At 43.3% G+C, this 24,827-nt stretch overlaps 2 protein-coding genes across 2 annotated transcripts in view; both read left to right on the top strand.

Annotated features, from left to right (window-relative positions):
• PEX7 (peroxisomal biogenesis factor 7) overlaps window positions 1-13,040 on the top strand; it is a 73,124-nt gene extending 60,084 nt beyond the window's left edge. Inside the window, exon 10 of the mRNA XM_070461455.1 lies at window positions 12,572-13,040. Coding sequence (XP_070317556.1) covers window positions 12,572-12,640 — 69 coding nt within the window. The 3' untranslated portion in view covers window positions 12,641-13,040. The remainder of the gene's footprint in view (window positions 1-12,571) is intronic.
• A 6,709-nt stretch (window positions 13,041-19,749) lies between these two features.
• On the top strand, window positions 19,750-23,325 carry SLC35D3 (solute carrier family 35 member D3). The gene is made up of 2 exons (XM_020898698.2): window positions 19,750-20,571; window positions 21,558-23,325. Exons 1-2 carry the CDS (start codon window positions 20,130-20,132, stop codon window positions 22,385-22,387), a joined length of 1,272 nt encoding a protein of 423 aa, XP_020754357.2. The 5' UTR covers window positions 19,750-20,129; the 3' UTR covers window positions 22,388-23,325.
• The last annotated feature ends 1,502 nt before the right edge of the window (window positions 23,326-24,827 follow it).

Here is a 24,827-nt window from a genome sequence, read left to right as displayed (position 1 = left end):
TTTGTGTATTTTCATTTGGTGTCAGTGAAAGATGCTTAGATTTGGTTCTTTCTGTGTGTGTGTATAAGATATATATGTATATAATCATTATGCTGTATACCTGAAACTGATGTTAACTTGTCAGTTCTATCTCAGTTAAAACAAAATAATAAAGAAACAACAGAAATACTGGGCTATCATTAAAACATTCAGCTCATGTTTTGATTGAGATCCCAAGTTTGAAGGTTGACAGTAGATAAAATATTTTAAAATTCTCAGTATGAGATTGGAGAATCAGATTTTAGAAGACAGCTCGCATTAGTGGTAGATGGGGTGTACATGTCCTGTTTGGCTTTAGCCTGAGGTGGCATTTTGCGCTTCCGTCATAGACTGGCTCTAGAGTTGAAAAGAGCAGGTGCCAGAAGCACGCAGTGTTCTCAGGCATTGGGCTCTGTTGTTGCCTTTTTAAGGCTTTCATAATTGTGAAACATTTAGCTTAAAATTGTGTAACAAGTGCTTGTTTTCCCCCAGCCACAAAACCTTCCCCTGGTCCAGCTCTGCCGGATCTTGGTGTAATCCTGTTGTGCCCCCTGCACTCCATGAGCAGTCCTTGCAATGAGAGGTTCTGAAATTGTTCCCACCTTAGCCTCTGCTGTTTCTGGGTTCCCTTCCTGAATCAGTCATTCACTCTCTTACTCATTTTTCTTTCTCTTGACTATGGTGCATTGCTTCTTAAAAAACAGGCAAAATTGCTGACAACACACAGCAAATTACTTTTTCAAAAAAACTTCATTTAGGCTCTTGGTCCTACTCAACCTGCCTCTGAAGGCTTTTTGATTTTCCAGTCCATTCTCCACAATATCTTCCCTCAGCCTTCTGCAACATCATTAACACTCTGAACATTTGTCTTTACCTCCTACCTTATTGTATAAATAGACAAGAATGAATGTCTCCTTTCAGTTCTATAACCTCACAATATTTATGTTAAGCTCTGTTTTCCCCCTTTCCATTAAGTTCCTAATTTTCTCACTGGCTTTCTCATTCAGATCTTTGCTTCCTCAATAATCCACTGTGGGATTTTGTTTTTGTTTTAGATTTCCAGTCAGTTCTTTTCTCTATTTTCAAAACTCACTTGACCCCACTGTCTTACCTCCCTACCAGTAAATTTAGTTTCTCTTCTATTATTAGACATCAAGAATTAGTAGCTTAACTTGCTTTTACTTTCTCAAAGTCAACACTTTCTTTTTAGCCCCTGTACCTGTCTCCCTTTCATCATTCAATTGAAGTTAAGTCCCAAAAGGTCACCAGTAAAAGCTTCTGAAAACCAAGTTAGCCTTTTCTTGGACTTTTTTTAGCTATATAATTTTTATAAAAGAAAAATCTTCCCCTCCTGTTGCTTTAATGTAAACCGTGCTAACCAGTTGTTCCTTCTTTGCTAAATATCTCCATCTCCTTTGCCAGTCTTTGTTACCATCCTTCCAAAACCAGATGTTCTCCAGTATACAAGTGTTAGTCCTCTTACTTTTACACACCTTCTTCAAGTTGGCCTTTAATTATATGTCAGTGATGCTTGACCTGTTTATCCACTTGCTTTTGCTGTGTGATCTCAACAGATGTTTCATTACTTTTCTTTCAGTATTCCTAATGTTGCATCTTGGAGCCAGACTCAAGACCTGGCAAACCATCCTAGTTTTCTTGTTTCTCTTTGCACCCCTAAAATTCATTGGGCATCAAGCTTACGGATTTTTCCCTTAGCAGCATTTCTGAAATGTGGGCCATACTCTTCTAGCTTTGCTGCCTTAGATAAGCATTTATTAGTACCTCTGCCATGGATAACTGCAATCACTTCCAAACCGGTCTCTAAGCTCTTTGCATCATTCCATTGATTTCTTAGAGCTGCTTATGGCAGAGCTCTGCATCATGCTAATCTGATTTTTCTTCATCCTTGACCTTAAATATATCAATGGCCCCATTGAAGACAAGATGAGATTTGCCACCATTATTACTGTTAATCAACATGGTTCTAAAATTGTCACCAGTTAGTAATAGGAAAAAACAAAATGGAATATAAAAGGTAGAAAATTCTTAAAAGGTAGAAAATTTTATCTTTGTACTTCATACAGTTGTCAAGTGTTATAATCTAAGAGCCTCAATTTTAAACCCATTAAAAATAATAAGAGTTCAATAAAAAGCAATAAAATATATAAAAAACGAATGCCATGTGGATATACATAATCAGTTAAAGAGTAAAATAGGAAAACTTTTTACATGGCAACAACTGTGTATGTGGTATGTGTGATACATAGAAGAATAAAAGTTTTAAAATGTGCAGGACTCTAGATAAAGAAAATTATATACCTTTACTAAGGGACCTTAAAAAATGACTGGAATAAATGAACAGACACATCATGTTCTTGCAGCAGAATACTCTCTTTTTTTTTCTTCTGGCTATCTTTCTCATCTTATAAAAGATACTACATCTGCCTCCTAATAGGTCTTTCTCAGGAGAAGGCAGTGGCACCCCACTCCAGTCCTCTTGCCTGGAAAATCCCATGGACAGAGGAGCCTGGTGGGCTGCAGTCCATGGGGTCGCTAAGAGTCGGACACGACTGAGCGACTTCACTTTCACTTTTCACTTTCATGTGCTAGAGAAGGAAATGGCAACCGACTCCAGTGTTCTTGCCTGGAGAATCCCAGGGACGGGGGAGCCTGGTGGGCTGCCGTCTGTGGGGTTGCACAGAGTCGGACACGACTGAAGTGACTCAGCAGCAGCAGCAGGTCTTTGTCATCTGAAACACACGGTCAGCCATCCCTGTGACTGCTCTTGAAGTGACTCTGAGCATTAACTGTCTGCCATACTAGTTACATAGTAGTTTTTAATTTACAAATCAACATAGTTAAATTGTCCTCTTCATCATGTCCTCCCAGCAACATTTCAAGAGGCAGCCTGTTACCTCCATAATAGTCTGAACTGTTAATCCTACTTTCAAGAGTCAATGTAATCTGTATTGCTCTCTGATTTAACTTCTCACTATCCTATGTAATCTCTCTATTTTATACCAATTATATTTTATTATTTGTCATCTCCATGTGTTTGCCACTGTTTCCCTATCTGTCCTCCACTTCTGCTTGTGCAAAGTATTTCTGCCTTTCCAAATCCTGGCCAAGGTCTTCTCCCCCTTCTCTCCTTTCTGTTTTTTTGCTTCAGTAAATATTTGAGTACCAGCCCCTTGCCAGAAGTTACATAAACTCCCTGATATGTAGGTACTGAATAAATGTTTAATGAATGAATGAGTGGATGAATGAAAAGACCCTTTTTTTTAGTATATTAGTCAACACTTTTCTTACCTTTACTTAAACCCCATACTGATTAACATAATAAACCACATTCTTCTCTGCAGTCGCTTCCTTTGGGAAGCTGGTTGAGTAAATAAGACATGTTTTGTTTAGTCTGTAGTTTAATACATTGCAACGTACTGTCTGCACTGCTTTTTAAAATTTAGATTTGACTCTTTTTGATTTCTTTAATTTTCTCTACATCTGTCTGCTTATTTCTCTTGTCCATTTTTGCTAAAGATTTATAACTATCTGTATGTATCATACAGATAATTATAATAGATTAAATAAATTTCCCAAGGGCAAAAACAATTGTGCACAAAATTGAGAGGAAAGAGTATAATGATAAATAAGAATGGAAAACTTGTCAGTAAAGTAAACTTTTTAATGGGTCTGTAAGATGTCTTTGTTGTATAACAGCCGTATTAAATCAATTGAAATAAATTGCCTTATCAATGGCATGTGTAAACATTTTAATAAAATGGAGAACATTGATAAACTAGGAATATAAATCATTTCTAAATTACACATGTATATAAAGTCTTATATTTTTATTATAATGTTTTCCAAAATTTGCATTTATAGGGTCATTATTATTGACGATGCTTTATAACAAGTCTTACTTGATCCATCACTGATAAATTTTTATTATAAACTCCTTATTGACTGAATTTGTTTCTTTAATATCCTTGGGTCCACTGTGGAACTTAGCCTAGTACTTTACACATAGAAAATGGTAAAATATTTAATACAGTTGCTTTCAAGCATTCCATGTATGATGTCATGATGTATATGCTATAGCTGAATTCAGAAATTAATAGGCTTTTTCGGCAGATAATAAGTTTCTATTCTGTTTTTCAAGAATGCTTCCTTACATGTTTTAAAGAAAATGACATGCTAGGATAATATCAAGAAATTCATATTTCTAATTAATGTGCTTACTCCTAAAATTAGAAATATCAAATGCACTGTTCAAAGTAAAATTGAACTAACAAAAAATAGATGTTTGTATGCGCCCTCACCTTATCGATTATTTCTCACTACCCTGGAAAGATAGGAGCTTTTAAAAATAATAATGAAAAAGATTAATCTTTTCTTCCAATTTTACATTAAACAAATATAAAATATTCTAACAAACCATTTTTCCTGTAATGTTGGTAATTTTCATTCTGAGTTTTACTGAAAAGGTTGGTGTTTTGATCTCAGTTAAAGGACGTTTAGAGGACACAGGGATGAGATGTACAACAATGGGAGCTTGCAGGGTAAGAAATAAGTTTTCCACTTGAGTATCCTCGGGCAGAAGATGCAAAGCCTGCAGGCTCCTATGCTATGATATCCACATGCACGCCTTCAGAGGAGAGGGTCAAACAAGGTAGGCCTTGGCAGCCAGCCTTCAGAAACCCTAGACTCCCTAGATGGTAGTCAGCAGTCAGAAAAGCCTCTCTTGAAAGATTAAGGGTTTTATCAGAGGACTTATAATGCAATTTAGTTGCCTTTAAGCTAGAACTTTTTAGTTCCTCATTTATTCTTTTTTTGTTGCTGATATATAGTTATTATTTTAAGATAGTGGGTATAATCCCCAGATTCTGCCAAGACACATAATCAGTGACTAAAAAAATTGTGTTTAGGTGTATTTGTACAGAAGTGTTTCCATCCATATGCGAACGTTGTTAGAAAATAGAAGCTATATCGCCCAGAATAGTTTCATTTTCTCCATAGTTATTGTAAAGCAAAGAGCCCAGTTTATTATGCAGGTGTTGTAATATGATTCGCTCTGAAACCTGGAAGGTTTTGCTACATTTGTCCGCTTCAGAACAGATTTATTAAAATCTGTATTTATTTTATTTGGCCCTGTGGGTTTATCTGTAAACTGTTCTAACCCACTTGGAACTCACCAGGGTACAAATCTAAAATAAAATAAGTAACATAAAAATACTGTTATTCACCAGAGTTTAAATGAGTAATAGAATTTTCTAAAGTGTTCAAGTAGAAATTCTGGATTCTTACTTATGGAGAATCAGGTCAAGAAGCTACACAAACTTTTGGTTAAGAATGCTTCAGGTGTAAGACTAGTGATTTTCTTTAAAGATAGTTCAGTGTTTCTTCTTTCTTGGTCCTCCTCTCAACTCACTGTCTTCCCATCACATATCAACCCACCAGATTTGAAACTTAGATTCTAAATAAAAATGTAAAACTATGGCTCAAACTGTCTTCCATTGTATTAGTGGCAAATTAACCTCTTCTTTTCCCGCAAGATTGGAAGAGAAATCTTCCTTAAAAAGATTTTTTTCAATAATGCTAAATTTCCTTTTAGTTGATAACCAAAAGTTCTTGCACATAAAGTACTTTCTCAGAACTCCAGGTTAGTGCACAGGACGAAAGCCCAGGTAATTGATGTAGAGTAAACCTTCTGTACCATGGTCTCCCCATCCACAGATTTTCAGTTCAGTTCAGTCGTGTCTGACTCTCTGCGACCCCACGGACTGTAGCCTGCCAGGCTTCTCTGTCTATGGAATTTTGCAGGAAGAATACTGGTGTGAGTTGCTGTTTCCTACTCCAGGGGATCTTCCTGACCCAGGGATTGAAGCCACGTCTCTTGCATCTCTTGCACAGGCAGGCAGATTCTTTACCTGGGAAGCTATTCTAATGTACACCAAAGCTTGAGACCACTGCATAGTAGGAATGCCTCTAGGAAACTGAAGTTTAACAGTGTGCTTTTGTCTTATTTGAGGGTTGAGATGTTTATTTTTAAAACAGCGATATGAAGAATGATTTTTTAATCTCTTTTAAATCTACTCTTTTGGCATTATATTGCTTTTTGTAACAGGGGTCTATTATGTATTTCTCTTATAGTCAAGGTCTAGAAAAAAACTTTATCTCCCCTGATGAACTGGTAAATTCATTATATTTGTGTATCTTATATTATTGTTTGCCTTTTTCACTTTTGCTGCCAGAATATGTAGATAGAGCTCAATTTCATACCCTATTTTAGCAATTGTTCTTAGCCTCCTTTTTCTAGATGATTATCAGCCCCTTATTCTCATTTCATGTTTGTTCTTTTAATGAAATGGCTTTTCTGTGACCATATTCAAGGATAATTTTCAATATGGCAGTCATGGCTCTCATACAAGTATAATATGAACATGTGTCAAAGACCTTTTGTAACTTGTGAAGGATTTTACAGCTAGCACAAAGGAACCAAAGAACAAAATATAGGCAGCTGATGAATGTGAGAATGAATTTATAATAGGTGCAGAACTAGTCAGTATCCATGGACAGTAACACTTAATGATTAGAATCATCTCTCAGGAGACAGGACAAGGCATCGATTGTGTCTCTATAGGACAGCCTTCATTTGCAATTTTAATGGCTGAGAATCATTTGATTACTATCAGTTTTCTATAACTTTAGAGTTGTAAAATAATCCAGTCAGAGCCAGTGGAAGGCATAAGACCGACCCCTATAGATTCCAGTAATCCTGTGAGGCTCTAGAACAATGCCAACATTCCACTGAAAGAACATCTAGCAGTCTATCTGCTGATTGCAATCTTTCACAGTTTTTCCTGACAGCAAGGTAATGGGCAAAGAAATGAGTCCTCATATAGGAGCCTGAAACGGAGAAAGAGGATCTTCGGTAGATGAGAAAGGAGATATCCTGTTATTGTCTTCTCATTCTCTGTCGTGAGTCTGGCCTTGAAGGAGTCTTCATGTCCAGGAGTGAATTCCTAGAGATGGGAGGGAAAGATGGCTTTGCCATGGAGAAGCGGGATGGGGGCTGGGAAAGATTCCTTGCTGCAATGGGTGGATCTCATCCAGTAGAACAAGAGTATTTATTACCCATGTCATCTGATTTACTTACTTATTTTTTGGTTTTTCTGTTAACCCTAATTTTTAGCAAAGTCTTTTAGGCTGGCTTCAGATAGGTAGCATGGGACATTAAGAAAAGGCCCTGTTTACCCTAATTTATAGAACTAAGTAGGGAAGCAGTCCCTTCAAGGCCATTTCGGTTGTGATGGTAATTAATGAGTGCCCCACTGCGGACCCCCAGTGACCTCATGGCCACTTTTCTTTATCAGGAAGTCTTGTCTCTACATTGCCTGCCTTAGAGAATCTGGAGCCTTGTTAGTTTAGTAAAGTGCTTTTCTTTCTTACCTTATTATTATTATTTTTTTTACTTGTTAGCTTTTTAAAACTCACAGCATTCAATGTTGTTTATTTAGTCGCTCAGTTGTATCTGACTCTTTTGTAACCCCATGGACTGTAGCCCGCCAGATTTCTTTGTCCCATGGATTTTCCAGGGAAGAATACTGGAATGGGTTGCCATTTCCCTCGGCAGGGGATCCTCCAGACCCAGGGATTGAACTTGTGTCTCCTACATTAGCAAGGAGGAGGATTCTTTACCACTGAACTACTGGAGAAGCCCAGCACTGGATGGGGTTTAATTAAATAGTTAATTAGTTAATGTGTAAAGAGTGTTTGCGTTAATTTGAATCAGTCTATTCATGTGTGCTCAGTCATGTCCAACTCTTTGCAACCTCTTGGACTGTAGCCCCCCAGACCCCTCTGTCCATGGGGTTTTCCAGGCAAGAATACTGGCTGTGCGTGCATGCTCAGTCATGTCCAACTCTTTGCAACCTCATAGACTTTTGTCCACCAGGCCCCTCTGTCCATGGGATTTTCTAGGCAGGAATACTGGAATGTATTGCCATTTCCTTCTCCAGAGGATCTTCTCGACCCAGTGCTCAAACACATATGTCTTGCATCTCCTGCACTAGGAAGCGGATTCTTTACCACTCACACCACCTGGGAAGCCCATAATCTAGTCATGATTCTGTATCCTTGCAATTTTAGGTCTTTCTCGTATTATCAATTAATTTAGTGTAGAGTTATGAACATTTGCTGATTCAGTGGCCTTGACATTTGTTAGTTTTATTTATTTATTTATTTATATATAAATATAAGTTCTCAGTAGGTAAGAAGCTGGATTGAAGAGTGCTGAATAAGGATTCAGAAACATAAGTTACAGATACATTTTATTAGAAGCTTGTCTCATTTCCCTGATTATCTTTTCTGTAATAGTTGACACAACATACAGAAAGGCCCAGCACTTGAAAAACTGTATACATAAATGAGACAAATAAATTTGTATAATAATCTTTGTGTTTTGGGGTATAAAAATTTACAGTTGCAGGATTAGGCAGATAATGAGTGTGAGGCCACGATTTTCAGTGGACAGACTCAGCAGTGTTAGGTTCTGGATCCACCTCTGCTGCTGTAGTGTGAATATGAGAAAAAGTTAAGGTCTGCAGTCTTAATCTATAAAACTCATTCTTTGAGCTAATCTTTTTTGAATCATTGTTAAGTTATAGCACAACATGGTCCATGCCCTCAAAGACCTGGAAACACTTGTTAATAAATAAGCACAGCTGATATATTATAGGTACAGTGAATGACTTCACAGAGGAGGTAATGCTTAAATGGATTCTTCTACAAAGAGGTGTCATCTCCAGGCAAAGCAAGATAAGGACCAGAGAGGAAGGGAAAGAGAAAGGTTATTCAGGGGAGGGGATCAGTAAGAAGACGTGAGCACAGAGGCATGGACAAGATGCCAGGATTTGAGTGTGTGAGCCTGGTGCATGGAGAAACAGAAGTAGGTAGCAACCAAATCTTGAAGAGTCTGGTTTTTAATGCCTACATTTTAAAAGTTTGACTGAAAGGTCTTTCATGCTTTCTCTAGCTTGGGTTCTGAGCTGAGATACTGTTAGTGAATGATAAGGAGTTTATCTGTTCTGATTGGGCTTACTTTGTGACTCAGCTGGTAAAGAATCTGCCTGCAATGCAGGAGACCTATGTTTGATCCCTGGATTGGGAAGAGTCCCTGGAGAAGGGAAAGGCTACCCACTCCAGCATTCTGGCCTGGAGAATTCTGTGGACTGTATAGTGCGTTGGTATTGCAGAGAGTCAGATGTGACTGAGCAACTTTCACTTTACTCTATGTTCTGATTAATCTCTGCAGTTCCTGTATTCTATAGTGACAGCCAGGTAATTTGATTGACTGAGACTTTGAGTTCCCTTGTGTAACTTTCAGCCTTTGCAACCATTAAAGGACGGGAAATACAGTGCAAATAACTTTGGTCAAATCCCTCTCTAGCTGCTTCATCCTTGATGTTACTGTCTACATTTTTTCATTTCCTTCTCTTACTTACTCTGGAAAATTTCAAATGTATAGAAAGTAAACAATAGGATAATACAATTCCATTATCCAGATTTGACAGTTACCAACATTCTTGTTTTGTTTATTCTTCTACTCATGTCCTCATTCAATTTTTATTACCATCATTATTATTCTTACTGTTTCTAGGTGTCATTTTCATACACTGAAATGTACAAATCTTATATATAGGTTTTTGACAAACAGATACACTTGTGTAATCTACATCTCATTGCAATCCAAAACAATTGCATCTTCCTTTCAAATTTCCTTGTTCTCCTTTCCAGACTCTCCCTAGCCCCCTCCCTCCCTCCAGTTGAAAAGACAAAACAACCATTTCCTTAATTTTTTATTTTGCCTGAGATTAGTTTTGCCTGTTTTAGAACTTACATGATGGCATCTCCTGTGTGTCCTCTTGTTTCTGTCTTCTTTCACCCACTTACTGTCTGTGAGATTCGTCCATGTTGCTCCCCCTCCATCAGGAGTTCCCTCTGTTGTGTTGCTTAGCAGCATTCTATTTGAATTTACTGCAGTTTGTCAGCCATTCTTTTGTATGTCTTATGGTCATTTCCAGTTGTATGCTATTGTGAATGAGGTTGCTAAGGACATGCTTATATACACTGTTTTGTAAACATGTTTTCAGTTCTGTTGGAAGCCCCTCTAGGAGTGAAATCACTCGGTGCGTGTTCAACTTTATAAGAAACAGCCAGCTTTCCACAGTGGTTATACCAGCACGGGCTTCCCAGGTGGCGCTAGTGGTAAAGAACAACCAATGTGGCAATGCAGGAGACATAAGAAACAGGTTCCATCCCTGGGTTGGGAAGATCCCCTGGAGGAGGGCATGGCAATCTACTCCAGTATTCTTGCCTGGAGAATCCCATGGACTGAGGAGCCTGGCGGGCTGCAGTCCATAGGGTTGCAAAGAGTTGGACACGACTGAAGCAGCTTAACACACATAACACACATGAGAGTTACAGCTCCTCTGCATCCCTTCTAACATTTGATGTTGTCTATCTTTACTTTTGGGGCTTCCCTGGTAGCTCAGCTGGTAAAGAATCTGCCTGCAGTGCAGGATACCCCAGTTTGATTCCTGGGTCGGGAAGATCCCCTGGAGAAGGGATAGGGTACCCACTCCAGTATTGTTGGCCTTCCATGGTGGCTCAGATGGTAAAGAATCCATCTGCAGTGTGGGAGACCTGGGTTCGATCCCTGGGTCAGAAAGATCCCCTGGAGGAGGGCATGGCAACCCACTCCAGTGTTCTTGCCTGGAGAATCCCCACGGACAGAGGAGCCTGGCGGGCTACAGTCCATGGGGTCACAAAGAGTCGGACACGACTGAGTGACTAAGCACAGCACAGCACATCTTTAATTTTAGCCATTCTTGTGTGTATGTAATGGTATCTCATTGTGGTTTTTATTTGCATTTCCATGATGCCTAATGGTATTGAATGTTTTTATGTGCTTACTGATCATTTTATATTCTTATCTGTTAACAAAGTCTTTTGTCCATTTTTTAATTGGGTTGTCTTTATTACTGAGTTATAGTAATTTATATATTCTGGATACAGGTTCTTTGCCAGATGTCTGTTTTGTGAATATTGTCTCCCACTCGCTTATTCAGTTTCTTAGCAGTGTCTTTGGATGATCAAAAGTTTTATTTGATTGAGTCTATTATCTAATCTTTATGGTTATTACTTCCTGTTTAAGAAATATTTGCTTGCCCTCAGATTGAGACTATATGTCTCCTGTGTTTTCTTCTAAAAGCTTTATACCATTAGCTTTTATATTTCAGTCCGTGATCCATCCATCTTAAATGAACTTTTGTTTTATGGTGTGAAGTTGGGGTTTAATTCTTATTTTTTCCATATGGCCATCCAGTTCTAGCATCATTTGTTGAAAAGACTTCTCTTTCCCTATTGATTGTTTTGGAACATTTGTTAAAAAGCAGCTGCCCAAGTGTTGGGTCTGTTCCAGACCTGTGTTCTCTTCCTTTGATCTGCTTGTATATCCTTCTTACAGTATTGCATTGTCTTGATTGCTTTTGCTTTATGAGTAGTCTCACCTCCAGTAGTGTAAACAGTATAACTCTGTTGTTCTTTTTCAAAATTTTTGTGGCTATTCTAGATCCCCTGTCTTTCTACATGAACTAAAAGTCATCTTCTACATTTCTTATTAAAAAGCTTGCTGAGATTATGAATTTTTTATAAATCATTTAGGGGGAAAATTAACTTTTTAATAAATATTGAACCCATGAACATGGTATCTTTTCCATTTATTTGGGCCATCTTTAATTTCTCTCAGCTGCATTTTAGGGTAGATGTTTTGCATACCTTTTGTTAAATGTGTTTCTAAGTATTTTGTTATTTGATGCTATTCTAAATGAATTTTTTATTTGCAGTTTAAAAATTTTCTCTTGGTATACAGAAATACGATTGATTTGATACCCTGAGATATTGCTATACCTACCAATTTTTTTAACACAACGTTTCCTGAGCACCCTGAACTATCTTCCCTTCATGTTTTTATATCACTTTTTAGACTTGAATGTCTGTGTCTACCCCATATCTGCCCCTGAAGACGGCCAGTGTGAATGCAATGGCATTTGTGAAATCTTCTGACACTTTCCCAGCTAGATTCAAAGAATTGCTTCCCTGAGAGTCTATTAGAGCACTTTCCACTTTTGGTTTTGAATGAGCCATTCTTTGAAGGCAGGCACTATGCTTTACCTTCTTTTTTATCCCCATAATAGCTGGTATGGTGTCTTGGTTCACAGTTTAGGAATGTACCTTTTCAACATTGATCTCAGGAATTATGTTAGCTCTGGTGGGAAACCCTTACAGGCAACTTCAGTCAGCTGGAAACAAGCCCCAAAGTGTATCTTAAAAAGGGGAAATAGACTTTTTTCCAGAAACGCGTTCCTGTGTTCCACCTATTTAAAGATCTGTTCTGTGGTGGATGATCTACTTACACAAGTGACGTAGGCTTTTTTCTCCCAATTTTGAACGTTTGTGGATTGTTTCTTCTCACTTCCTTTCTGTTTTCCAGGTGGCTGACTGTGCTTGGGATGAAACAATAAAGATATATGATCCTGTTTGTCTTACCATGCTGGCTTGAGACAAACTTCTCCATTCAGAAACAAAGGAGACTGACTGAAGAACTGCTTAGCAGGAAATTATTGATAATACAGATTTTGTGTTTTTATATACTATTCATATTTCAAATTTTACAAATTCATTTTGGAGTCAATTTTGAGGCAGCTGATAAAGACTTTGGCTCACTATTTAAAGCCTGGTACATAAGCCATATTTCTTAAAAATCTTAAGAATAATTGAAGTTATGGTGTATGGTGTATCTTGTAGTATCTATTAAAATATAACCTGTTATAAAATGGATTAAAATATGGGAGCTCCGTAGATTATATTGATAGTGATATATTTCACTTTTAATTTGTCATTTGTGATTTAACATATAATGACTGCTATTGATAAAAATCACAATAAATGGCATCTCTTGATCATTTATGATTTTATGACACCCCCACCAAGGTTACTTTTTCTAATACAGTGTATCTATATATAACACTATATAATATAGATACATCTATGGTTATAGTAGCAGGGCTGTTAAGAACTGCAGATTCATTCAGCGATTAATTATTGAGCATCTACTCCGTGCTTGACAGAATGAATGAGAGCCTCTCAAGGACTGGTGTCCATCATACATAAGAACATAGGAGCTTTCCTGGTGGCTCAGTGGTAAAGAGCCTGCCAGTGCTGGAGCCTCGGGTTCAGCCCTGGGTCCAGGAAGACCCCACATGCCGCAGAGCAACTAAGTCCGTGTGCCACAACTTTTGAGCCTGTGCTCTAGAGCCCAGGAACTACAGCTCCTGATCCCACATGCCTGGAGCCTGTGCTCTGCAACAAGAGAAGCCACCACAGTTAAAAAGCCTGCACACAGCTAGAGAGTACCCGCCTCGCTGCAACTTCAGACAGAAGCCTGCACAGCAACTAGGACCCAGCAAGCCAAAAATAAGTGAATAAAATTATTTTTAAAAAAAGGATGCTGAGAGTTAAGAGCTTACGTGTATTTTACTTTTATTCAAATAGTGTTAGATATTATACCCATGACCCTATATTTCTTTCTTTCTATTTCTCTGTAATCAAATTTTTGAAAACCTGGTCCCTGGGCAAAAAGTCTTAGGTCCTACCAAGGTTTCAGGAAATTACCTTAAAACTAATTAACTTAGTTAATTCATAACTAATAATGAAATATCCTAATTAATGCCATAAACCCTCTTCACTACCTCCTTAAGTCGTGAAAAACCTTAAGGTGTGATGATCCATAAAAAATTAGGTTATAAAAGAAAAAGTAGTAGAATAGACAACTTTGTTCAGAGGGAGGGGATATTTGTACACCTGTGACTGACTCCAGTGGCTCAGCTGGTAAAGAATCTGCCTGTAGTGTGAGAGAGCTAGGTTCCATCCCTGGGTTGGGAAGATCCCCTGGAGAAGGGAAAGGCTGCCCACTCCAATATTCTGGCCTGGAGAATTTCATGGACTGCATAGTCCATGGGATCGCAAAGAGTTGGGCATGACTGAGCAACTGGGCATTCACTTTCACATGGCTGATTCATGTTGAGGTTTGACAGAAAACAGCAAAATTCTGTAAACCAAGTGTCCTTCAATTAAAAAATGTTACAAATGGCAAAAACTGTCATTAAATTTTTAACAAGTTTTTGAGAATTTGTAAAGAGCAAAATACACTTGTAGTTATCAGAACAAAAATAAAATATATGTATTTTGTCTAATTTACATATTTCCTGGTTTCTGCAGAAAAACAAGACACAAGATACAAAGATAAAAAGAAGGAAACATAAAGTGGAGCAAAGCGTGGGCTTGAAAATATATGTTTTCTGAGAAGACGTTTTAGAAAGTTGCTACTGGAAGCATAAATGGAAAGTCTGGTCAAGTACAGGATGCAGTGGCCAGGGCCTGAGAGCAAGGACCTCATTCTGGCTTGGCCCTGGCACCATGCCCGGCACCCAGAAAGTGTTCAGTGAATATCTGTCTCATGAAAGTATTCACTGTTTTTGGTTCTTAGACCCATCAGTGCTAACTGTTTTTGAGAGGCCCCCATAGAGAGGACACTGCTTCACATGACTGTCTTGTAAGGTGCAAGGTGCTCAAGCACATGCTTAGAGCTGGCACGAGGTCAGTTCATAAGCTGCTTTTGTGTTGCTTCCCTCTGTAAGAAAGACCAACTGTTGCACCAAGTGTATGCAGCTCAATAAAAGCAGGTTCACAGTTGGTATTCTCTGTATGGGCAGAATTTATAATAGACCTTCTAAAATACCTAACCCAGATCATGTTTACAATGAAAGGAAATGACTTATTTTCCTTTTAGAATGCAAGAGATTTTATTAAAATAATTTACCATGTATCATTTGAAACAGACACTGGTCATTTAAAAACTAATATCCCTCTTGGTTTTTTTCCCCCTCTGTTTTGGGGATGTTAGCGCTGTTTAGAACACTACTTCATAATACTTCCCTCGGGTGCTTGGGGTCTGTTAATCTGAAGGAGGGTGGAGGAACATTTATTTAGTGAGTGCCTTGAGCTAGGATTGTCAAGCTAGAGGGAAAGGAGCTGGATTGTATCCTGAAAGAGAATGCACAAGATTTTTGAATTCTCAGTAATTCACAAGCCAAGCTGCCTCTGGATTCAGAGGACAGCCAGTCGTCCCTCTAGGTTGGGAAAATCAGAATTTGTCTCCTGGCGGCTGAGTTCTCGAGTTTCATCCCCGTCTGCCTCTCCCAAGTTCCCCCTGTCCCTGCAGCCAGAGCACAGCCCTGAGGAGTGACTGCAGGAAAGGGGAGCTCGGGTCACTGGGCATCGTCTGTGACCTGGGCATCACACGAGATGCTTTCTGTATCTTATTCCTTTTAATTTTTATGACATCCCTGCAAGGAAGCCTTCCCATTTTCCAGACACGGAAACGAAGGCGCTCAGGAGCCATAATTGCCAGGAAGTATGGAGCTGGAATTTGAAATCAGCTGTAACTGGATCTGGTCCTGCTACGTGGCCTTTTTCTTAGGAATACCAGAAATTAGCCCACTGAGAAATAGAAAGTTGTGGGACTCTCTGGTAACTAGATGCTCATCATTGCTAAGAGAATTGCTTCCAAGTCTAAACTGACAAGATTGTGTTTCCAAGTCTAAAGAGCTAAGAAACACCGTGGTCCTGGGGTGGCCCTCCTAAAGCATCTCTCATCTGGGAAGACCCAGGCTGAGGGTCAGCTGTCCCTTCTGCTTTTGGCAGTGAGCACTCTCTCTGTATCTTAACTATAATTTGGCTCTTCCGGAAATGAACTCATCAATTTCTTATTTAATAGGCCTCTTTTTTGAAAGAGATAATCTACTTATATGTTCTTGACTTCCATACTGACTACTCCCGGATCTCCTGCCTTCCCACCTGGGTCTCCCAGTTTAACGAAATTCATCTTGTTCACTGCATGGGCTCCTGCACATGCGTTTTTCATTTGTTGTCAGTACAGTCCACCCAGGAGCTCAAGCTAAACTCCTAATGCCATCCTTGCTCCTTTCCTTAGTCCCACCTCTCCACTCCGAGACACATCAAATAAGTCACTAAGTCCTATCCCTCTTACCCGCTAAATACTTCTCCGCTGTGTCTCTTCTCCTCAATCCAAACACCACTGCCCTGGTTCAAGCCCGCATTAGCTTTTTCTCTGGACAATTGCTGCAGTTTTCCTAAATGATGTGTCTGTTTTGAGTTCTGGGCCCTCAGAGCCATCCTTCTCAACACAGCTGCCGGAGGCTGATCTAAAATGCAATGTGATTACATCAATTTCAGTGTAGAACCTTTCTCTGCTTATAGGGTTGCCTACAGGACAAAGTTCAAGCTCACTAACCAGGCAGCCAGGGCCCTCTGGGGCTAGCCCTCGCCTCTATCTGCAGTGTTGCTTCTCCCAACACTGTCACAGATTTGTGCCCCAGGAACACCAACGTGCTCACAAACTCCCCATGTAAATAATGCCTCCAAAGTCACCCAGGGGATTGTTAGCCGGCCTCGGATACTGACTGTGTAGAACCCTCCACTGGCTGAAGTGTCCCTGAAACATGGCATCTGGCTCTCCCTGAGACTGACTGATATAAGTAAGAGAAAGAAAATTCAACATGGAAGTCTCGGTCTTTTTCATACTCATCTCCGGAGTGACACCATCAGTTCTGTTGCATCCCTCAGACCACCTATGGTAGAACGTGGGAGGGGGCTCACAGGGTGTAAAGATGAGGAAGCCAGCAATCTTTGGGGACTCTCTTAGAGGCTGGTTGCCACAATGTGCTTTTATAGGTAGACAGGTGTGTATGATAGCGTACGTTTATTTTTTTTTGAAGGAGGGCTTATGTATGCATCCATATGTGTACAAGAAAACCTGAAATGTTCATGTCAAACAACAGTAACCAGCTCTCTCTAGTGGGCCTGGGGGTGGGAAATATTGAAGACAGCATGTTTGCTTATTTATAAATTTTGTTTTCCTCTTACGCAGTATAATGAGCATGCCTTATTTTTGCAATTAAAATGATGAAATAAGACCTTATTTCCTTCTCCAGGAAGCCTTCTCTGATGCACTTCTCAGGCTGATGTTGCTGCCCTCCTTGGCACTCCCCTGGTTCTGGCACAAGCCCCCACTGTTGTACAAGTGCCATTGTGTTACCTTATCTCCTGCGAATCCCGTAAGGACTAAGATGGGCTTTTATCTTTGAATCCTCTGTGGCTAAGAGATGGCCTGGTACGACACACTAGCTGGATATATTCACTGAATAAATGAACTCAAGGATTTATTTAACACTGTAAAAATTTATTGTGTGGCTTCAAAGAAAATGGAGGTTGAGCCTAGACCCTGGATACCAGTAAGTCAAATAAGCTTTTTGACCTTCAGATTGACATTCATGTTCAATTAACCTTGCTAAGAATGGTATTCTTATTCCCACCCACCGCCCATTTTTCTTCAGGAGATTTCCCATTTTTTCTTTTAGGAGCTTATCTAGTAACTGGTGAGGGAGATGGTATTAAGTTTTTTTAAAAATGAAAGCCCTAATGGAAAAGAATTATCTGCAGTAAAGTGGAGAAAATGTACTGTTCTATGCCAAAGCAGGTTTCAAATTAAGCTAAATATTCTTGCCTAAATGAGAAGAGTAAGATAGCTGAATCAGCCTCAAATCTTTTACTTAATGTTAGCATCACAAATGGAAGCAATTATAATTGCTGGCAGAAATGAATCATTCCAAAACTAGGTCTGTGCAGACAATTCTTTATATTTACTTAATATGGCTTAAAACCACCATTCTTTGATTGGAACAGCCCCCAGAAGTAGAACTGTGGTATTTGCTGATGCTGTCTTTAAAAAATTAATTTTCAAAGTTTTTATGAGTGTACTTTGAATATAGGCTTATACCACACACATAAATGTCAACTGTTGCTTCAAACCTCATTTTCTAAAGAAATAACATCAACAGTTGAAGAACAGAGTCCCTGAAATAGCCAATGGTGTGTAACCACAGATTGTAAGTACACACACACACACACACAAAAAAAACCCCAAACCCACGAATTCCCCAGGGAACCGGAAGCACTGCCTATAAGTATAATACTATCCAGTTTTGTTCCTGGAAAATTGACACAGGGGCCATTCTGAAGACATTTTCTTGAATACTCACCTGTGGGGGGGGGGGGGGGAGCAGGGAGGTGGCCCTGCTAGGCCCTGGGCATCCCACCGAGAGACAGGCCTCCCACCCACATGAGCTCCCAGCACACACAGAGCCGGCTAGGATGAAAGATCGCTCTGACTGTACCTATCCCCGACGTAAACTGTTCTTTCCTTCTGGCACCAATAATAATCGCGACTTCAACATCTGGACTGGAAATGATGCGGTGGAAGTGTGGAGGACAAAAAAGAATTGCTGGGGGAATGTGTCGTGTGTCATTGTCGTGGTTAGAAGATTGGGATCCTGGTGGGTAACAGAAGTGAAGGAAAGGAGAGGGAGGGCGCCGCGATCTCGAGCGCTCTTCCTCGCTCGCAAGCCCTGGTCCAGCCTGCCATGTTTAAGCAGCGCGAAAACCAAACTGTGCTCACTCTTAGCGGCGACCTCGGCTGGGCGAACCCTTCTGATGCTGAGTTTGCAGGTCCGGACGTTACTTTACAGAAAACGAAATTCAGATCAATGGAACACACAAGTGTTGCACCTGCAGAAATTAAGAATTTCATTATTTTTATTCTGAGCCAAATAAGAAGTAAACAGCCCACCAGTCCTGTGGGAGGCGGGCATCTTCTGGGCCGGGGAGCCAGGAGGTAGGGGTTGTCCTGCTTCCCAAAGCGGCCGGCTGTCGGTTGCGCGGATCCAGAGAAAGCTGTATCAAGTCTCATCCCGGGTTCCCGCCCTCGGGACTGTGCCCTCCCCTGCCTCCGCGCCCGCACGCCCCAGAGCCTCCAGTCGCTCCCGGCTCACCCCTGGGAACCGGCGATCCTCGGGAACCATTAGACACTACTGGGACTCAGATTCTGCTTTTTGGCTTATTTCACATCGTTGCCTCGCTTGAAATAGATGTCCATGCCCCCCGCCTCCAGGCTTTGCAGCCCCGCAAGGCCACGGCGACCCCCGGAACATCCCTGCCCTCCTAGCCGCGAGCGTAACCCCGGGTCCCTCCGTGGAAGGCGCATGGACTGGAGAGAGCATCGCCTGAGACTGGAAGGGACCGGCTCGCGCCCTAAGTGAAGCACGCCCCGGTGGCGTCCTTGGGGGGGGGGGCTCTGGGTTCCTTCAACGTTGGCACCCGAGCATCCGAGAGCCCGGCAACCCGCGGGCACCGAAGTTTCTCTCTTCCCTGGCAGGCAGCTGAACAGGGTCCCGCGGCTGCGCCGGGAGAAACCGTGGGTGGAAAAGCCGGTGCATCTCGCAGGGAAGGGGGCTGCGAGCGCTGTCACTTGTTGCGGCTAATAAACACGATGCGGCCCCGGAACGCTGTTGTTTCCAAAATCTTTAGCTGTGCCCGCGATCCTCCAGCCCGGATCCGGGAAGGAGGGACGAGCGCGAGCGGCTGGCAATGCAGAAGCGGGGCCCGCGCCCCGACAGCCTACCGGGGCGGGTGCTGGGGCGCCCGAGGGGAGCAAGTCCGGTCCCCCTCGCGGCAGCTGCCGGGGTTTCCAGCCGCAGAGCGTCCTCCCTGCCGGTGAAACCGCGCGGGACACAACCCATCGCCGCTCGTCACCTACTTACAAGTCTCTGTCGCTAGGATTCCCGCCACTCCTCTCAGACCAGCCCCCCCACCTCTGCCACTTTTCGGAGTCCCCCGCCCCCGTTCCTGCCTCCCCGAAGCTGCGGGGCAGTCGGACGCGGAACCGCCGAGCCGCGAGGACGCCTGCCTGGAGCTGCCTTCTCTCCGCAGCAGAGCCGGCGCCCCCTGCCCTTGGCCGCGGTGTTGGGCGGGCGCCCCTGCTGCCCTCGCTCCGCTCATCCCGGCCTTCTTCCGCGCTCTCCTCCCGCCGGTCCCGGAGCTTAGCCACCGCCGGGTGCGGCGGGGCAGGCGCGATGCGGCAGCTGTGCCGCCGGGGCCGCGTGCTGGGCATCGCGGTGGCCATCGCGCACGGGGTCTTCTCCGGCTCCCTCAACATCCTGCTTAAGTTCCTCATCAGCCGCTACCAGTTCTCCTTCCTGACCCTGGTGCAGTGCCTGACCAGCTCCACCGCGGCGCTGAGCCTGGAGCTGCTGCGGCGCCTGGGGTTCATCGCGGTGCCCCCCTTCGGCCTGAACCTGGCTCGCTCCTTCGCGGGGGTCGCCCTGCTGTCGACGCTGCAGTCCAGCCTCACGCTGTGGTCCCTGCGCGGCCTCAGCCTACCCATGTACGTGGTCTTCAAGCGCTGCCTGCCCCTGGTCACCATGCTCATCGGCGTCCTGGTGCTCAAGAACGGAGCGCCCTCGCCGGGAGTGCTCGCGGCCGTGCTCATCACCACCTGCGGCGCGGCTCTGGCAGGTGAGCTGGACCCGCGCGGACCCCCGGCCCACCCCGCCCCACCAGCCAGAGACCTCGGGGATCGCTCAGCGCAAAGCTCTCCCTGCCAGATGGGGAGACTGAGGCAGAGAGCTTGGAACGCGGTGGCTCCGCTAGCAGATGGGACCCCTGAGACCCAGCCGAGTCTTCCTCTGCGCTCCGGCCTCCTCCTTTAGAGCCCCCACTCCCACTACTACTCCGGGTTTCCGACCCCCGCCCTTGTCTCGCTCCGTCACGCCCTTCCCTCCTCGCCCTCCCCTTTCCGTCTTTCCCCTTTATTTCTTCCTTCCTCCGGGAGGGGGTGGGCGAGCCGCCCTGGAGCTAGAGCCCCCAGACCGAGACGGAAGGAGGGGGCCGAGAACTTCCCTGGGTCACGCGGGGTCGGAGTGGGGAGGGACGATGAGAGCCAAGCTTGAGCCCCGAGGCTAGCTTGGGATCTCCCGCGCCGCGCAGGGGGCTGCGGGCGCTACGCAGAGGTGGGCGGATTGAGACACGGGCAGGTTGGGCGCTGACAGCGAGATGGGCGCCAGCGGAGCGGGAAACCTTCTTTCGAGGGCCGCCCCATGCCCAGCCTGCCCGGTGCGAAGCCACGAGCCGGGGGCCCCCTCTCTCTTGTGTGCCCCACGGAGGCGGCAGTCGTACCAGGTGCCCAGGCGACACCCGCGCCAGCTCGGGGAAGCCACAGCGCCTACCCCGAGGGCATCGGTGCTGTCCTGAGCCTCTGTCTTGGAGAGAGGCAGACGGGACGCCCCCGAGGATAAGAAAGGGAGGGCGCGCCTCTCCTGCCTCGAACTGGGCAATTGACTGTACTTGGCTTTTCCTTTCGATACGCGTGGGTAGAGCTAGGGCGCACACCCTACTTTCCAACCTACGCCGTTTCCCCCAGTGGATACCAACTCCCGCCAACCCAGTGTCTTCTCTGTTTCCTTCCTGCCCTCGTTCGTCCGACCTCTCTCGATGCGCTCCAGGAGCCGGTGACCTGACCGGCGATCCCATCGGGTACGTCACCGGCGTGCTGGCGGTGCTGGTTCACGCCGCCTATTTGGTGCTCATCCAGAAGGCGAGCGCAGACACGGAGCACGGGCCGCTCACCGCGCAGTACGTCATCGCCGTGTCCGCCACCCCGCTGCTGATCGTCTTGTCCTTCGCCAGCACCGACTCGATCCACGCCTGGACCTTCCCCGGCTGGAAGGACCCGGCCATGGTGACCATCTTCGTGGCGTGCATCCTGATCGGCTGTGCCATGAACTTCACCACGCTGCACTGCACCTACATTAACTCGGCGGTGACCACCAGCTTCGTGGGGGTGGTGAAGAGCATCGCTACCATCACGGTGGGTATGGTGGCCTTCAGCGATGTGGAGCCCACCTCTCTATTCATTGCCGGCGTCGTGGTGAACACCCTGGGCTCCATCATTTACTGTGTGGCCAAATTTTTGGAAACTAGAAAGCAGAGCAACTACGAGGACCTGGAGACGCAGCCGGGGGGAGAGGAGGCGCAGCCGAGTGGAGATCAGCTGCCGTTCGTCATGGAGGAGCTGCCCCCAGAGGGTGGAAGTGGCGGGTCAGGAGGTGGGAAGGTAGCAGGTGGCTCCACTCAGCGGAGTGGGCAAGAGGCTAGGGGCAGCCCCAGAGGGGTCTCGCTGTTGGCTAGGAGCTCGCAGATCTCAGACAGCCCTGAAGAAGTGGGCAGGAGTTCATTAAAGGATGCTTACCTCGAAGTGTGGAGGTTGGTTAGGGGAGCCAAGTATATAAAGAAGGATTATTTGATAGAAAATGAGGAGTTACCCAGTCCTTGAAAAGGAAATGCACGTATGTATATATGTACATACACTTATTTTATATGTGAAAGATGACATATTTTAATGAGGAGCTGCCCAGTTTCATGCTTGGAGGAGTGGGGAAGGGGAGCAAAGAAAGAAGCTGAAACGCCTGACTGCAACAAAATTAGTACCCGTGTGAATTATTTAGCCTGAGAATACCAGAGGCATCACAGAGGCAAAAGAATGGGAAGGTGACTAACAAACTAAGGCAGGGTTTCAGCTGCAGACTCCTGGCACATTTTTGGTCATTATGACCATAACCGAATATCTGCATATGTGGAGAGTCCTTCAACCACCCCCTCCAAAGATGGAGCATAGAGATGATGGCAGCACTTAATTAAGTTCAAAGATTACATGCAGGGGCACTTTTCTGACGAGAGTTTCAGCTATAGTTTTTATGGCCACTTCGGAAGAATATATTATTGAAATGGCGTACTTAACTACACTGAATTGATGTTTACTGTTTCAAGTCACCTGAAATATGTTTACTCTAATTTTCCTCACTTTGAAAAGGTATATAAGTGCTCTATTGTTCTATTGGTAGAAGATGTTAAAACTATTTTGAAACTGAATTCTTAGCTTTAATCATGAAGTTTAAAGTTGGCTTTTAGTAATTAAAAATATTTGAAAGGTTGTTTTAGTTCATTGCTTTGTAATATTTGTTATTGACTGCTATAACCTTTTTAAAAAACAGTTTTACTGTGTCCAGTTTTCTTTCAAGCAAATGCAATGGCTGATGTATAATTCAGTGTTAACTGAAACCCAAACAGAAATGAGACCGTTCAGTTAAGCTAGGCCTTTCAAGTCGCACTGCACATCCTAAACCGTGTTACAAAAAGAGCAACTGCTATATTCACTTTATGATATTTTTCTATCTTAAATTTGTCAAAATAAAGTATGAGTCTCTGCTAAAAGGTATATTGTTAGAAATTTGCCTTGGACTCATCTTTGTTCTGTTGTCACTGTGTGGCTTGTGTTTGCCCCCTCTGAGTGGTGTTTAGTATCTGGGGCGCAGGGCCCACCCCCCATCAGGAACTTCCTAAATTAGCATGGCAGTTTGGTGTCAAACAACAACATCAAAAACACTCCCATTTTCCAGTCAAGGAAAAGTAAAGTGAAAATAAAGTCCTGCCTCATTCTGTCTTGTGAGAGCCAGCCACAACTGACTTCAGTTAAGATGGAGTTTAAAACGTCATCAAAGCGGAAAGCCAGAGGAAGTCTTCCTGTCAGCCCCCTTCTGGAGAGGTACTTGGAGGGTGAAGACAATCATTACTTGCCAGCATGTTTCTGAGACCTTATTTTTCTTTCTTTTCCAAAGATCAAAACCAAGCAAAAAGCAGAGGCATCAGTCTGTCTCTACAAGCTTTAAGTGTCATTGTGATGGTTTATGATTGGTTCTGGCTTGCTTGTTTTCATCAGCAATTGATGTTTCCATAGGTACCTCTAGAAGCCATTTAAGTGGTAGGAGCTGTCATCTGGCTGCAGTTAGAAATGGTTGACTAGAGTTATAATGACTTCTTTCAAAATAAGCATTAAAGGTAATGCCAGCATGCCAGAAGGCAACATCCTGTAGCTACTCTATGAAGCTGAGAATCCGTGAAAAGCAGCAAAGCTGAACAAAAAATATACATATATATATTTTAAGTCCATTTCAGACAAATCAATAAAATGATTGTTTTTCACTGAAAAAATTCCCTTCTGGTTAAAACTGTGGGTTTGCATTTTTGACAAAAAAAAATTAACTCTTTTCCGTCAATAGACTTGTAGAAACATTTGTAGAGACACTCCAACCAGTCCAATGGAAGCATTTCCTCTACTTGGATGAATGAACTCCATTCATTCAGGGATGGTCCTGGAACCTGTCAGAGGCAGGAAGGTGCGAAGGTACTTTTGGTAAAACTTGAGTTTCCTATTTTTCTCTTCTGGGCTTGCCTGGTGGTTCAGCAGGAAAGAGTCTGGCTGCCAGTGCAGGAGATGCGAGTTGGATCCCTGGGTTGGGAAGATCCCCTGGAGAAGGAAATAACAACACACTCCAGCATTCTTGCCTGGGAAATCCCATGACTAGAGGAGTCTGGTGGGCTACAGTCCATGGGGTCATAAAGAGTCAGATGCAACTGAGCGACTAAGCAACAACAATATTTTTCCTCTCACTGGCCTTGAACCTAGGAGGGTGGGGTGGGGGTGGGGCAGACATACTGTTGTCATCTTACCACCAGGAAAAGATACAACAGGAAAAAGTCAACCCAGAGAGGTGGACCAGAGTGGTAGAGAGAGAGAGAAACTGAGTCCTGAGTCCTGATTTCACAGGGCCCTGGCATTCAGACGACTTTCCTGCAAGTTAGCACTAGACCTCAGATTATCAGATATAAAACAAGGTCTTTTTTAAAAAATTGTTTTTATTTGCCTTAATCATTAA

Source organism: Odocoileus virginianus, chromosome 34 (assembly GCF_023699985.2).
Source record: "Odocoileus virginianus isolate 20LAN1187 ecotype Illinois chromosome 34, Ovbor_1.2, whole genome shotgun sequence".
Lineage (NCBI taxonomy): Eukaryota > Metazoa > Chordata > Mammalia > Artiodactyla > Cervidae > Odocoileus > Odocoileus virginianus.
The sequence above is the reverse complement of the archived record's forward strand: the minus strand, read 5'-3'. Positions and strand labels throughout refer to the sequence as shown.